Genomic DNA, 17,053 nt, shown 5'->3' on the forward strand with positions numbered 1-17,053 from the left:
TCTTCTTAGTAGACAATGCTAAGTTCCTGGAAACGTATGCATGAACTGTTACTACATAGAATGCAATCTAAAAAATTTTTTGGTCGTTTTAATTTTTTCAAAATTTTTTTTATTTCTTATAATTTTAAATTAACAATATTTAATTTATATCTACTATAATTATTTTTGAATCGGTTTGGCTATGTATTCTAATTTAATTTTTATATAATTTCTTTTACTATAAAGTATTAAAAAAATATTTTTATAATTTTAGTATTCTTATTTCATATTTTAATATAGATTTGCAGAAGAAATTTCAATTTTATTAAAATGCAAGTGCACATATAAGAATTGATGTGAGAATTGTTATAAAATTTTGATAATATTTTAATAATTTTTTTAAATTTTCATACTTTTATTAAATTAAGGCACATTTAATTTTGTTATGTGATATTATAAAAATTCTAATGCAAAATTAAAATCTTCCAATACTGAACACAAGTTCTTTTTTCTTATTTCAATAAGTATTAATAATTTTGTTAAAAATTTACTTGTAATTTGTAAACGAATTAAACAGGTCTTTGTTATTACGATATGAGATTTTTGTGCAAATTTTCATTTTTAATGATTATAACAATACAGTTATTTGAATATTCAGTGCTTTTATATATATATTATATGTACATACCTAGTCAGTGTATTAAATTATGGAATAAATCTAATAAGGAAATGATAAAAAAGAGCTTTAGCAAAGTAATTTTTAATAATTTTGGATTTTCAAAAATTTAATATTAATTAAGATTATTTAGATTATTCGTATTAGTGGGGTATTTTTATTGAAATTCAATAAAATTTGTGCTTATACTGATTTCAGAATAAAACAGTTTTTCAAAACTGGCATTAAATTTTCTCCTATTATTTTGTTCGTTTTAATGATTCAATTGTTTCCTTCTATTTTTTTCATTTATCATTTATGCTCTGATGTATAATTTCTATCGTACCAAGAGCAAAAAACAAAAATTAAAACATTTAAATAAAAATTGAATTTTTTTTGTTTTTTAAAAAGTAATCAAAAAATTATTTCTTTTACTTTTAATAAAGGTTCTATTAAATCTGATTAAAAATCGCTTACGCGTAATTAGAAAACAGTGTTTTTTTTATTTTATTGCTTATCTGTAATTGCTTTGTCTCTTTTTATCTTTGATATTTAAGTTTTAATATTAAATTTATTATTTTTTCTTATATAAACTAGTGTTATAATTATAAATATATCGCAAATTATATCAGTTATTATTGGCACATTAAAATAATGTTTTTTTAATAAAAGGAAAAAAATGATTTCTATTATAAGTTCTCATCGTCGTCATCAAAATTATTATCTCCATTTATTTGTAATTTTGGTATTAATTTACACATTTCGGCTGGTATCGTTTTTTGATGTTGTTTTTCATATTCTTTATCATTTAATTCCTCTGATAATAGACTAACTGATTGTGCTGATAAATTATTTGATCTACTATCTGATATCGATCTTTTAACTACCGATGATTTTGATGCAGATGATGCTGATATAGGTGATGATGTTTTATTTCTTGATGTTATTGAAGATGTTGTTACTAAGGAACATGATGCAGATGTATCTTCAATACCTGATGTAGATGATGATCTAGCTGTTGTACAGCAATTATAATCCTTTTCATTAATTGTTTCGTCATCATGATCGTTATTATAATTTTTACCATTACGTTGCTCTTGCATTTCAATATCTAAAACACCTTGTGGTGTACGAAATCTGAAAAATGTTACAACTAAAACAGCAATAATCATGATAACAATGCTGACACATATTAATACAACTAAAGTTGGATTCATTGAACTTTCTATTGATTTTATATCTTGATTTGGTAAAGCTTCAGCAATACTTGATGCTGCCATAATTTCATCACTTGAAGTAGAATGATTCTCACTACTAAGAGTAGAAATCGAACGATTCGTTTCAAAAGGGTCAAGAAATAAATTCATATTACGATTTATTTCTTTACTTAATTCAACAGCTTCTGTAAATGTTTCGCCAATTAATTTAGTAGTGCTCTCAGTTTCTAAAATTTGATTAATTTCATTTTCATATGCAGGTTGTTGTTCCTTTTGTTGAGATGGAATTATTTCATCTAGGGTTCTTGGTGCAAAATTTGTTTCGTTTGGAATATCATCAGTGACAACAGGTTGTAATGGGTGAGATTTAAAAATTTTTAAGGGCAAAAGTGTAGTTGTCTCGAAAGTTAGTTGTGGAATTTTTTTTGTTTCATCTGGTATTAATAGAAATTTTAAACGGGGGTTTAATAAATTCAATTTAGGATTTTCTGTTGTTTTTATGTTAGCAATAATGGGCATAACAGTATTTTCATCTTCTGATTTGGCACTTGGTTTTTTCATGATTATATGTTCTTCCTTTGAATCTGAGCTTTCGGAAACTGAATCTTCCGGAACAGGTGTGAATAGTTCAATGCCAGTTTCTACTAATTGGGGTGTGCTATTTAATGGAAATGATCTACCTTTTGCCTTGGAATTAGTTTTAGAATTTTTATTTTCATATTCACCAAATTTTTCCACACTTTCAGATTCTTCGCTAGAAGAATCTGAAGCACTAGACGACTTGTCATCTTTCTTCTTCGACTTTTTAGTCGATGATTTATCTTTCTTAACATTTTCAATTTCCTCTGACGAATCAGAATCGGAGCTATCTGAAATTTCTTTTGGTTTGATATTAATCGTTGCATGATCTACATATACAGATTCATTTCCTTCCTGAGACATGGTACTAGTATTTTCAATCTCCGATTCTTCAGTCGATGTAGAAGCTTTATTGTAATATTCATCTTCTTTGCTAGTAAAATTTTTTAGAGTGTGATGTTGGTCATTATTTAGATCATTTACATTTAATGATTCAGTAGTAAAATAAATTTGATCACCTTCTTCAGCTTTGGGTATTTCAGTTGTAAAACCATACTTTATTTCTCCTTCTTGCACAGAAATTTCCGGCTTGTCTTGTTTTATTGGCGAAAGAGTAGTGAAAACTTTATGTTGCTGAACCAATTCGGCAGATTCGTCTTTATAATTTAGAAACGGTTTGACGTAAACACTATTTTCAATTTCATTTTCTGAACTGTGATATTCTGTTATTTTTCCAGAATTGTCGACTGTTTCAATCGTTTTTTCCTCATTTTGATTTTCAAATAAACTACTTATAACTTCAGTTGTGGGCAAATCAGTGACAAATTCCGTAGGTGCAAGAGTTGACATGTAATTATTTAAAGTGTTATCAATTAAATCATGATTAATTATAGAATTACTAAAAATCATGGCTCTGCCCCCCCTTTCTGGCATATTTAATATGACCTTGTCCATTTTATTTTGCTTTTCCTGAAGTTCAACTCTATCTGCTACATTTAATTCTTTTGATGTTGTAGTAGTTTCAAAAGTAGATTCCGTTACTTCGTTTTTAGTTTCAGTTTTGTAATCAATTTCTGGAGCAACACTTGTTGTATAAACTGAATTATTTTCGTCTGTTAAATTTTTTTCTAAATCAATTGTCTTAGATTCATTTTCTGAAACAGCAGTTGTTACATCGAAAACTCTATTTTCATATTCATGATGTTGAACGTTATTCAAAATTTCTTCCTTTGACTTTTTGTACTCAATGTCTTCCGAATTATTTTTTTGTTCTAAAACAAAAGCAAAAAAATAGAAATATAGAAATAAGTTAAATTAACAAAAAAAAGTTAAACTACTCACCTTTCAAGTCCAAGTCAGGTGAAATGGTTTCATATTTTACATTGATTGCATCGGCATTAATATTGGCATTTAATTCAGTTCGTCTAATATAATCATCTCCTAATATATCTCTAGCAACTGATTCCCTAAGTTCTGGATCTGGAATATTTTCTAGTACATCAAGAGCATTTTGATCGATTGGATTCTCTATCAATATTTCATCGCGCACAGATTTCTTAATACTTTCTTCTAAATCTTCGCCAGTTGTTATTTTTTGAATTTCAATGTGTTCTTTGGGTCTTGAATCTATTAAATTTTTAGATGAACTTAAAGAATTTTCCTCTGAATTTGTACCATTCACAACTTCATTCAATGCACTTTTATTACTATATCTAACTTCATCTAAACTTTTTTCATTTAAGGTAGAACCAGGAATTCCTGGTGATATTAATGCGTCTACAATATGCGTTTCAGTTGTTACTTCGACACCTTGTTCCTTTGCTGTTTCAATATTTTCTTCACTTTTTTCCGAATTATTGAAAGTCTGATTGTTTACTTGTGATCTATCATCGCGTATCGTAGTAGCTTCAACATTTTCTATAATTTTTTTTATTAGCAATGAATTGGCTTTTGTTGTAATTTCGGTAGGAATAATGGTGGTTGATACATCGCTATTTTCTAATAAATCGGTTGGCAATGTCACTTTTTCATCATCAAATGTAATTTTTGAATTTAGTACATTATCATTTATTTGAAATAATTTATCTGTGGATTCAAACTGTTCTTTCGAATGCGATCCATTACAAGAACCTGCAAAAAATTAGAAAATTAATTTGGATCCAAAATATATGCAAAACAAGAAAAACAAATTAAGTACGATTTTCGAAATTTGATTTTAGAGAACAAAAATTGCAGACTTACAGGAGAAAGATGAAATAAAAATAACCAGCTAATATTGCATAAATATAGGATACATACTTTTTTTTTTTTTTTATTTTGGACACAAACCAACATGAAATAGCTTAATTTTTTAAACAAAGAAACTTTTATTTGTTATCAAGCAAATTAAAGAAAAACAACAACAAAACGCGAAAAACAGTATTTAAAAATGATAAAATATTTATTTAAATTTTAAAAAAACAACTAAACCAATATGCTTATTGGAAACCTTTCAATAAAATTAATTAATTTGTATTATATAAAAATGAATTACGTAGCTAAAAAAGATTTTGTTTTTGTTTAATAAATTCTGAAATTAAATTTTCGTTTATTTTTCGGGTGCATTCATAAAAGTTTAGGGCTTATAAATTTTTTAAGAAAATAAATTTGTCTTGTAAGCTTTTTAATTTTATGTGTTGCTTATTAACTAATATAGCAATAATTCATGAATTCATTAAGAACTTTTGACGGTTGTAGCAAACAAAATTTCGAGTTTGATAGTACTGCATTGCCATACATCTGGCTCTTAGAATAATCTGACGTTTTAGAATAATTTATGAATACTTTAATTGTTAAAAATCAAAAGAAAGAGAAATCTAAGAGATTTTCAATAACAAATTTCACGTTTAAGATAAACTGCAATGTTTAAAGAAATCTAACTCCCAATTGTAAATAAAAATTCTGCAATAATGTTACAAAATATTGTAAAACTTGTGAATGGATCTAGCTTTCAAATACAATTTCATAGAGAAAAAATTTTAAACTTATACTTTTAAAATTTACTTTTCCAACTTTCTAATTCTAAAGTCATAGTGGATTGTATTGATACTATATTGAATTTTAAGAAAAAGTAGCAAGTTCCAAATATATAAATTAATAGATTATTATAACATTAATAATTTACATCCGACTCCACTGAAACCTATGGAACTAAGCATAAATTTTTTTTTTAAATTTAATAGAAAATATCCGAAAAGGGCATTACTAAAATATTTTTTTTCTCAATTTTATATTTAAAAGTCGTTGACACATTCCTTCTTTCTATTTTTATTTTATTTTACAATTATTTTTAAATTAAAAACGTTTTCCTTGTAACAAAATATAAAAACATTTTTTAACACAAAACAAATCTTTTTTCTTACAATAATCCGTTTAATTTTTAATATCAGATTTTTCACGCTTTATAAATTTTTCCCAAAAGAAAAAAAATTTTTCTGAAGAAAATCATTAAAAATTAATAATCAAAAAATTAGTTTTGAGGGAGAAAAGTATTTTATCGGCTCAGAACTTCTCTTCTTTTGTAGCATGTTATTGTCATGTCATTATTTAATATTTCTGTATATAGAAAATGAAAACTTTAAAAATATTAATTTTTAAATTCAACTCCCACTGTTATTAAAATTTCGTTTTTAATAATCCCTGGAATCATAAAATTTTATAAGTTCTCCCCCAAAAAAACAGGAAAAAAAGCGTCAAAAGCCGTGAAGACAAAATTTAACCACAAGAACAACAAAAAGGAAAAAATAAACCGAAAACATGAAATGGATCAAATAGCGCTCCCTTAATTCTTTATTTCCGAAATTCCTTAGAGATCATAAATAATATTTCAAAAACAAAAAAAATTAAAAATAGTTTTATAAAATTAAAATTTTAACACTGGGTGCATCTAAATTTATCAAAAACCTAAAAATACCCTTTCAAAACTAAAAATAGAAAAATTTCTTTAAGGAAGCTGCATGCGAGGAATTCATATGTATGTACATATTTATAGAAATCCCTGTTCGTTGACATTGTGATCACAAACTTTTTTTTTAAAGAAAAAAATCTAATTTTTGAAAACTATAATTTTGAATATTTCAAAAATGTAAGAGTTACATTGAATTCTATGCATTTAGAAATGTTTCTATTAGTATGTAATTATATATGCATTTACGTAAATACGAATATAAAGTAAAAAATGTGTGGTCATAAATCAATACCGCGAAATGCTTAGAAAAATGAACTTAGAGAATCGTAACTCTCTGTTTTACTTTTACTTTTAGACATCAGAGCAAGGAAATATCAAGAAATTAATCCAATACAAAATAAACATAATTTATAAATTGATGTTCTTTTGAATCTAGCATTATCATACAAAAAATCGAAGTGGTAGCAATACAGTAATATGTCAGGGGCCTATATGTTTAATGCTAATGTAGAGAAAAATTCGATGGTTTAACGTGAGAAACTCAACAAGGCCCTGGTCCCTCACATCAACAAAAAAAGTCGTCCTGTAGATCTTATAATGTCATATTGTGTTAAATATATCGAGATATTACTGTTTCTTATAAGTTATTGATTTAAATGTTTGTAATTATGTATTAGTCCATAAATATGTTATGTATAAATTATTAATATCAATTTCCAAATTATAAATTTAATAATGAAATTTTTTTATATACATACATACACAGTTCATTTAAAATAATCGAACCATACACTCCTTCACTATTATTATTATGACACGTATATACATCCATACATATATGTGTGTATATTTAAAAAAAATAAAACCCTACTTATAAATGAAGTAACTTTAAACTTTTTAATTCAACCATTATCGTGGTTTTGAATGTCCATAATCTATGTGTATGTTGCTTGAGTTTCTCCGTTCGTAATAGTAAAAACCATATATTAAACATACATATATAAAGTCTTTTGTAATAGACTTATAAATGAAGAGGGTATAAACTAAACAGATTTAAATAGAGAACCGTTCCGTGTATATTTTGTTTTGAATAATATAATAATGAAGAAAACTTTGAACTATTCGATAAAAATTAATTTTATTTTAAAAAATTAATCATTTTACTTAATATTTATTTATTCAGACTATTTTATAGTTATTTTATTATTCGTATTTGGTTCAAATTTAAGTAACGAAATGCCCACTTAAAAACATTTTTTTTTGTATAGTTCTGCAAAAATTTTTAAAAAAAATAAATTTTTTCTTAGAAAATCATTTTTTTTTGAGAAATGTTTGGAAAAAAATGAATTCATGAAATCGAAAAAATTAGAATTACTTGTTTGGGAGAAAAGAAATAGTGGCAGCTGTTAACGCGCTCAAATAAATTTCTAATTAGGCATATGATAGCTCTGTTTACTTTGATTTTGTTTAATTTGCCTTGACTTTTAAAGCGAAGCAAAAGAGGTTATAATTGGTAATTTTGGTTTTGCACCTAACCCACAATTATCAGGAACAACTTCAATTTTCTTTAATTTTCAATTATTTATTTTGTCCCTTTTTCATTCATCTCAAAAACTTTATTTTTCTTTTCAAAGGTTCATACCCATTTGTCATATTTTTTCACATACCTACTTACAACCATGTGTATAGTAAATTCTTTTATTCATATACACATCTGTATACATATATATGTAGTATATATACAATCTTTTATACTTAAATTTTAATAATTTCTTTTCATTTCAATGTCATTATAATGATTTTTTTTTCAAATAATTTATTTTTGTTTTATTCTTTATTTTTTTCTTCTGCATTTATCTTCTTAGAATTTTTCCATAATTATCAGAGAAAAGTGAGACTCCGATTAAGGCACGTCATACTACTAACACAACCATCAGCTATTTATCTTTAATACTGTAGATATTGGTTTGTATATTGATAAAAAAGTAAAACCTAAAACGATTATTTGAGATATTCATTCCTATGTAAAAAAGAGAAGAAATGACCTTCATCATCCTTTATCAAATCGTTATAATAGTAGATATAGTTGTTGTTATGAAAATAAATGGAAAAAGTAAAAACAGGGGGTTAAGATAACATTTTAAATATACAATTCAAATTCTTATTATGCCGAAAAAAGGGATTTCTTTTACTTTTGTTTTCTTTTGTCAGGATCTCATAAATATTGTGGACCATACATTTGGTTGTTATAAAATCGCTGCAGATCGTTTTTGTTTGCACATATGCATATATACATACTTATGTGTGTGTGCGTGTTTGTATAAGAATTTATATCAATATCGTACGAAATTCTTGTGATATCAAAGGTGACCATAGTCAAATAAACACAAATGAGTTTTATAGTTACTAGGAAAATATTACTATATAATTAAAAGTTAATATTTTATTTAAAACTAAATCACAAAGCATTCATGAGCAAAATCAATACAAAATGGTTTCATCTAAAATATTGGCTTTTAGTATTTATCCCATTTTAAGAAATTGTTGTAGAAACTATTTATGTCGTACAATTTAGTTATTGAAGAAAATCAGTTTCATTCAAATTATCAACGAAATTTTTTTGCCAAAATCCTTGCTGAAAATAAATCATATTGCACACCTTTAATCCGAAGACTCACAAATCATAATATGCAATTATGCATATAAGCACACATGTACCAAGAAACGACATTACATTATTTTTAAAAACTATTAATTTATTTCAGTATTTTATTTTATAGTGTCCAAATGGCCACTTTGAAATTCAAAATATTTATTAAAATGCTTTCAACATATGTATCTTCAGACGTACATACATTATATAAATAAAAAAGGATGATCCTTTTTTAGAATGCATAAAAGGTAAATAGCCACACATGTATGAATACATTCTATTATTTAATTTATTTGTGAATGACCGCATGACTATAATAAAGATTCCAATTGCCCATATGTTTCCATTTAAACGCAAACAATAAAATTATTGAAGAAAAAAGTACCTACTTGGGATCATAGGGTCTCTTCATAGTCAATATTATTGCGTGCACAAATCAAATAAAAATTTTATTTCTGTTTCAAAAGAAAAAAATATAAAATTTATTTTAACAACTGCTTTTAAATTCAATTCATTATTAGATTTTCACTGATAAACTTCAATATTTAAAAAGATGTTTATTAAAATGAAAATTAATTGTTTTTACATATTGAAATAAAAAGCGTGAATATTTTATGCTATGAGTTGCTGAGACTCTTTTAAAAATAGAAGAGCTATAATACGTGATAATTATACTATTTTTATGATTTTGATTGTATGGTTTGTATAGATAAGAGTCAAAAATGTGAGTACAAAATACATGAATGAATAGACGTAAAAAAATAGACATATACATTCATACATATGTATAATATAATCAAAAATTAATTATTTTTAGATAATAATTTAATAATCAGTCAATTTTATAAATATTTTGAATAAAAGATGTCAATGAGTACAAAATAATACAAAATTAATTTGATGAAGTCCAACATATTGAAAAAATAGAGATGATTTTCAGCCAAATGAAATTCAATAAACTTTATTGTACAGTTTTTTGGTAAATATGTACATATGCTGGCTATAAAAAAAATATTTGGAATTTGTAAATATAGTTTTTAGAAAACTCCTATGAGGGATAGTAAAAACATTAAACTAGTTTATCCTAGTTTTAAGAAATTCTTAAGACTCGAACCATAAGAAAATAAGAAACGAAAAAATAGAAAAATTTCTAAGAAAAAAAACTTAAAATGCCGAAAAGCATTTATGATTGATGTTTTAAAAAATAAGGAATTTGACAGCTATCAACAAGATGCAACTATATAACAATTAAAATAGTCCTTACTTCAGTAGGAATAAATAGAAAAACCACTGTAAAATCTCTTCAAATAGATTCTGTTGAAATTCCCACTTAAATAAAAAACCAAAAAACAAAGCGAAAAAACAACACAAAAAGACAAAATGTCTCAAAATTTAAGGACATTTTGTCAAAAAACCATTTTTAAATAAGACAACTTTAGACCCTAGAGCTAACTAAATTCAATAAGCAATATTAGTAAAGTACAATATTGCTATTCTCTTAAGTACCCTAACAAAATAACGCAATTTAACTGGACGTCTGTATTTCCGGTTTTATTTACATTTTTGTGTAAATTTTCTTAACAACTCACTCGCAATTATGTAAGTAAGTATGTATATATATAATTATAGCAAAATAATTATAATAGGTTTCTCCTTATAAATATTTTTCTACTGTGATTTAGTATTTTTATTTTGTTATTCGAAAATTATTTAAACAATGTCTATATAATGAAGTGATGGTAATCACTTAAAATAAGGAACAACATCTGCTTCAGAATAATCCTTGAAATACGTGGCCGGTATATATAAGATCTATACTTTCATACACATATATATGTGCACAAACTTTCATACATAAACTAAGAAAAGATAATTATAATATCATTCAAGTAGTTTGCCCTTGAAATTGGGATTATTATATTATTGAAAATTATTGATTATATCAATGAATTTTAACAGTAAGGGTATAAGGATAAATTTTTTAACAGCTTTATCAAAGAAAAATACATGATTATAAGTGCTTGACTAAGAGTGGCAACAATTTATTAAACTAATGCAGCTGAAATTTGAAAATGAAGGTACGAAAACAGCTGTTTATTCTTTATGCAATAACAATGTAAATTCCCTTGACACTGGCATAATAATGAGGGTTGACACGTGACTTAAAAATTGAAATTTCTGTTTTGGTACCCATTCCAAACACATTCTTTTTTGGGACATTGTATTATAATGTGCTAAAAAGTTAACTCAACAATTTTTAGAAAAACTTATATTAGATATTAACGCTTTCAAAAAAAAATAAACAAGATTTTCATTACTATTTTGTACAAGACTCCAGAATTCCCACTTCAACAATGTACAAAGTACATTCTTGGTAAAGTGCAATGCATTCTTTTTAAAAAATTTTGAATTCTTTTATGTGTGGTAAAAAATTGTTTTTTTTTTTTAACAAAAAAGAATGAGAAATTAATTTTTGATTTATAAATTCCCTTTTCTTTATTTTTAAAACCCTTAAATTAAATTCATTAATTCAAATTTTAAAGGTTCATAAATTCTATTATTAAGTACATTCCAAATGTATAGTAACAAATCTATTTAAAAATTAAAAAATAATGCAATCTGACAGATTAATTATATGTTAATATGATTAACGTGAAAAATATGCTATTATAAATTATGTGCGTTATTTTCATCTAAATATTCAGTGGAACCTACATATATCACAATAGTAACAAAATTTGGTAAAATTATAGCCATAATGCATATTTGACACGCTATTATTTGTGTTTGGGATGATTTATAATATTTTCAAACATTTTAACTAAAATACAACAAAAAAATGAAGTTAGAAATAAAGAAAAGCAAGAGTTAAAAAATAGAGCGTCGTGATAAAAAATGAACTCTATTATGTATATACACAGTGTGGGGGCAGTGTAAGAATGAAATTATTTTATTCCTTCATCCGTTTCACAAATATTAAGATTCCCCATACAATTAATCTAATATAAGGAACGAGAATAGCTATCTCAAAATAAGTGGTATTTGGTATAAGCCACAAATTGTTGTGCATAAATTCTAACTTCTAACAGAAAGATAACATCTTTCACAATTTGAATTACATAAACAAGTTTCAGCTATATTCGTCTAATAAAAATAATGTTCCATTTACAAACCATTCTCTATTAGTGACTATTTTGGAATAAAAGAGACTAGAAAAAATCAATATCCAATCATGAATAGTTTTCATATAATATTTTGTTAATGAAGATCTTAGAATTAGTATAGCGTAGCAATTTTATGCAAATCGTAAAATACATTATAGTTATTTATTTTAATAATTACTTATTAAAAAAATTTTTTATAATTCATAAGTATTTTATAATAACTTCCGAATCCAAATTTTTTCTAAAACTTTAATATTTTGTAAAAACAGAATAAATTCTTCAATCGCCAAAAAATTTTTCCACAAAATTCTTTTAGTTGCCTTTAAAATTAAAAAATAAAAGAACAAAACTACAACCGCCTCTGTATTATATTTATATAAATATACACATATGTGTGTACATATACATAAATTTTTATAATTGTATGTATGGATGCAACATACCAGTATGCATACCTAAATATCTACAGACACAAAACTATAATTAAAAATCAATTGTGCTGGAAAATTTTTAAAAGCCGGGTAATTAACAAATTAAAAATGCATTACGCTTTGCAATGCACATAATTAAGTGAGGTATAATAATCCAAATATGTACATTATGTATGTACGTGTCATAATAAGTAAATAAATTGGAAAAGAGTAGTATTCTTTAGGTAGATGTAGATTATTAATTACGTTAAAAGTGGACAATTTTCTTTATATTCGTTGTGCTCGTTCAGTTTAGAAACTAATAGAAAATTCCACTAAAATTTTCAATACATATTGGAAAAATTAACAAAAATTTATTTCACATTCCGAGAGGCACTAAGTATACATTTATAGATAAGTGTCTAAATTTTTTATAGTTATTTAATCTAATTGTTCGGAATTTTGACCATTTTCTGCAAATATATCAAAATTAAAAATTAATTTCCAAAAAAATTAGTCTAGAAAGAAACCATAGTCAACTCAAATCTTTTGAATACCTTATTAATCTCTTCATATTTCATTAAAAACTTTAAAGTTAAACTTTACGTCACTTTTTCTTTATAACATTTTTTAACTTTAGAAATTCTTGTTCGTCGTGCTATTCTTAAAATTTTAAAGAAAAACTCAATAGAAGAAAATTAATTTCTAAAAACTAATTTTCTTCCTATGCGCATTGAAAATGTCATTCTATTTTAAATATCATAGGAAAAAGTACTAAAGAAATGCCGCATAATTGTTTTTTTTTCTTTATTTTCGGAAAACTGGTATACAAATAAACTATTTTAGAACTTTTATGTAAATCAGCCGGGCATTAAAAGTTAGAAAAAATAGTGACATTAGACATGTTCTGAATAAATTAAGATATGCGCTCTATTATTGTGTAGTATAAATGTTTAGATATGCAAATATGTACCTACATACTCATATACATATATATACGTATATATATATAATTATAATTTTTATTAAAACTATAGTCTTTTATGTTATGTTAAGCATTATAGTAAAAATAAATCTATAAAATAACAAATACTCAAAAATTCTAAATTGAAATAGAAAAAAGAATAATAAAAAAAAGAAAACTATGAAAAACCTTTAACATTTTATTTATGTACATAATTATGTATGTATATATGTAAAATAGTAAAATGGAATTAAAATTTGGTAATTTCAATTCAATTTCTTGGTAAATCCTTAGTTTTACCATATTATTCAATAAACTTTAGAAAACAAAAAACTTTTTAGGCGATTTGAACCAAATGAAGATGATGGTATGACAAACAAAGATAAATGTATTACAACTTTTTTTAATAAAACGTGGGTTTAAAATTGAGTTCAAATATTAAAGTTACATATTAAAAGTTATTAAATGAGTAAAAAATGTCCATTATATGTAGGTATGTAAGAACATGCATATTATGTAAAAGTTTTTTAAAAAAAAAAAATTTAAGAACGTGAGTCTAACTAAGAATACGGTAGATAATACGATTCTTATTATGAAAATCGTGTTATTGAATGGAAGTTCAAAATAGGAATAAATAAAACTGAAATTTTATCTTTTCAGTTTTAGAATGATTTTCGAAAATTTAAATATCTAAATCAAACTAATGTTAATTAGTAAATGTTTTAAAAAATTTTGAGCGTATAATAGACTAGGCTAGATAGACAATAGTATAAAACGAAATTATGAATTTGAATCGAGTGATAAATTGAGTGATTAAAGTTTTAGAGTTCATCAACAATTTTTGTAAATTTTGGAATACAAGTTTATCAAATTAAAGATTTGCCTAATATCATCTGCAAAAATCTTTAATTGTTTTAATCAAATTAAATTGTAAATTTGTAATCCGTTTAAGTCCAGGTTTAGTTTATTTAAACTTTATGAGACTTTTAATGAAATGATTAATAAATTTCGCAGTATATATCGCGATATACATATAGTGAAAACTGCACTACATTTATGTTTATATATAAATATTGCCAATCTAGTCTGTTCATATAATTTGCATTCATATAATCTAGTTTGTTCAAATAATCGTCAAATCGTACGAACTGTTTTGCTTTAATAACATAGAATAGTGAAAAATATGGAGATTTTCGATAATTCAGATCTCACTTCTTAATAAAAAAGCCTTTTTACATTTAATTTAAAACCTATTCAGTGTATGTCTCAATTATCGAAAATGCCCTATATTCCATATCCATATCACGTTTTGTTTTTGTAGCATTGCGCTTCGCAGTTATTGTTTTACAATAACGCGTTTATGAAAATCTTTTATATTATCAGCAGTCAATATTAAATTTAACATATATGTATATGCATGTACTATGTACACACATAAGTATGCAACTAATTTTATGAAATGTATAGTTAGTAAAAATCTAAGTGCACTTATACGTAATTACATATATTATGTTTCAAAAGTTTTAACACAATTAATATTTTTAAGTGATGATTCTTAAATTCACCACTTTTGTTATTCACTCATCATAGTAGTGTTAGTGAAAAAATAACAAAATTCGTGGACCGCCAAAAGGAAAAAAAAAACTTTTTTTTTTGCCTTTCTTTTCGGCTTTTTTAACAGTTAGCTATACCTTATACAATTTCTTATTTTGTATTTTACTTTATATGCATGGTTCATATTTTACTTACCTATGAAAAGCACCAATGTTGAAATCACCAAGAATTTTATTTTATTTGATATTTCCATATTTGAAAATAATAATTGAAGTTTTATTAAAAAAAATAAAAAAAGTAATAAAATAAAAATTTACAACACACGAAGTAAAGATTTTAATTAATTGTCAATGTATAAAATTACTTTGTATAATTTTCAGAAATATTTTAAGCATGCGGTTGGTCAACCGATAGTTGCATGGCGAGGTTAGAGGGCATGCAAAAATTAGTTTTCTTTTTTTTTTAATTTTACCTACAAGCACATTATTTTTAATTTAATTAAACAATTTTTATTTAATTTTTTTTGTTTTGTTTCGTAATTAAAGTTTTATTTAATTTTGTGAATTCAATTTCAATAAAAGAGTACTGTTTAAATTTTTATTATTCATAACTGTATAACAATCACTTGCAATTTTATTTTCGTATTACTTTTTTTCTTAAGCTTTTATCATCATTTGAATGTTTTCGTTTCACATTTTCTTTATTAATTTTAAATAATAAAATATTTATTTGTAAATAAAATATAAAATTTAATCTTAACTTTGAATTAATTTGATTATTTTTTTTTGTTTTCTTATTATTCTCCGACAGTTCTATTGATTACATTTTAATTTTAATGGTCGTTTCTACGAATCGACGACAACACTGCATCAGATTTCGAATCTAATAGAAAAAAAATTTTTCGTACTTTTAAAATAATTTTATTTGAATATGTTCTTTTGGATTTCCTTTTTGTTTCTATTGTTTTTTGCTTTATTGACCTCTTCGTTCAAATTACAAATTAACACTGGCTTAAAATAGCTTCAAATTTTTGGTTTTAAAAGAAATTTGGTTGATTTGAGTTTATGTTATTACTTTTTTTTGTTATTTTATTATTATTATTTTTTTCTAATAATTCACTCAAGAAGGAAGAGAAAAAGAGGATTTTTTTTTCCTTTTTATGATATTGAAAATGTTTATACATACATACATATCTGTGGTGTACTGTTGTATTCGGTGCACTACTATACACTATAGTAAGCAAAGAAGACAGCATGAATGATTCGTAATATATTGTATTGATGTTCTACATATTATGTACATATATGTCTGTTTACATATACATATATACATATATGTATAACAATGTATGAATATATGTATTTTAACAAATGATTGAAAAACATGGTGTACAATTTTGAAGTTAAGTTAAATACAAATCTGCCGTGTGAGTGAGAGGCTGTGATCCACTTTAGAAATTTCAAGGTTCAAAGCGAACGTAATAATGTAAATCGGCCATACTCATGTAAATGAGCCACAAGAGATCCTCTCGGTCGAGGCGAGACCGGTCATAGGGCCCCGCAAAAAAAAATGTTACAAAATTAAACTTCAAAAATTACTATTACATTACTTTACCAATAACAAAGCAATTTAAAAATTCATTGAAACATTTTGTATAATATAAATTAGAACTTCACTTAACTTTTTTATTTTAGGTTTAAAGGAAATCGGTATAAAATTAGAATTGCAAAATGTGATCATAACCAAATGTTAAAGTATTTTGGTCACTAAATGGGAATACATTGCTGAGTACTGCTGTAGAAGTTAAAATATAGGTTCCTAATCAATGAATGTGTGTGTGAATATAAATCAAAAATCAATTTAATAAAAATTATTTAAAAAATCAATTTAACATTTCAGAATTAAATTAAAGAACGCTTCTTTATTTTTTTA

At 24.7% G+C, this 17,053-nt stretch overlaps 1 protein-coding gene across 1 annotated transcript; it reads right to left on the reverse strand.

Annotated features, from left to right (window-relative positions):
- Positions 1 to 802: 802 nt before the first annotated feature.
- Positions 803 to 16,104, reverse strand: LOC129609561 (uncharacterized). The gene is made up of 3 exons (XM_055521545.1): positions 15,317 to 16,104; positions 3,772 to 4,560; positions 803 to 3,701 (listed from the first exon to the last, which is right to left on the reverse strand). The coding sequence occupies exons 1-3, from the start codon at positions 15,372 to 15,374 to the stop codon at positions 1,324 to 1,326; spliced, it is 3,225 nt and encodes a 1,074-aa protein (XP_055377520.1). The 5' UTR covers positions 15,375 to 16,104; the 3' UTR covers positions 803 to 1,323.
- Between the last annotated feature and the right edge of the window lie 949 nt (positions 16,105 to 17,053).

The sequence above is a fragment of the Condylostylus longicornis genome, unplaced genomic scaffold (genome assembly GCF_029603195.1).
Source record: "Condylostylus longicornis isolate FDR11 unplaced genomic scaffold, ASM2960319v2 ptg000004l, whole genome shotgun sequence".
NCBI lineage: Eukaryota > Metazoa > Arthropoda > Insecta > Diptera > Dolichopodidae > Condylostylus > Condylostylus longicornis.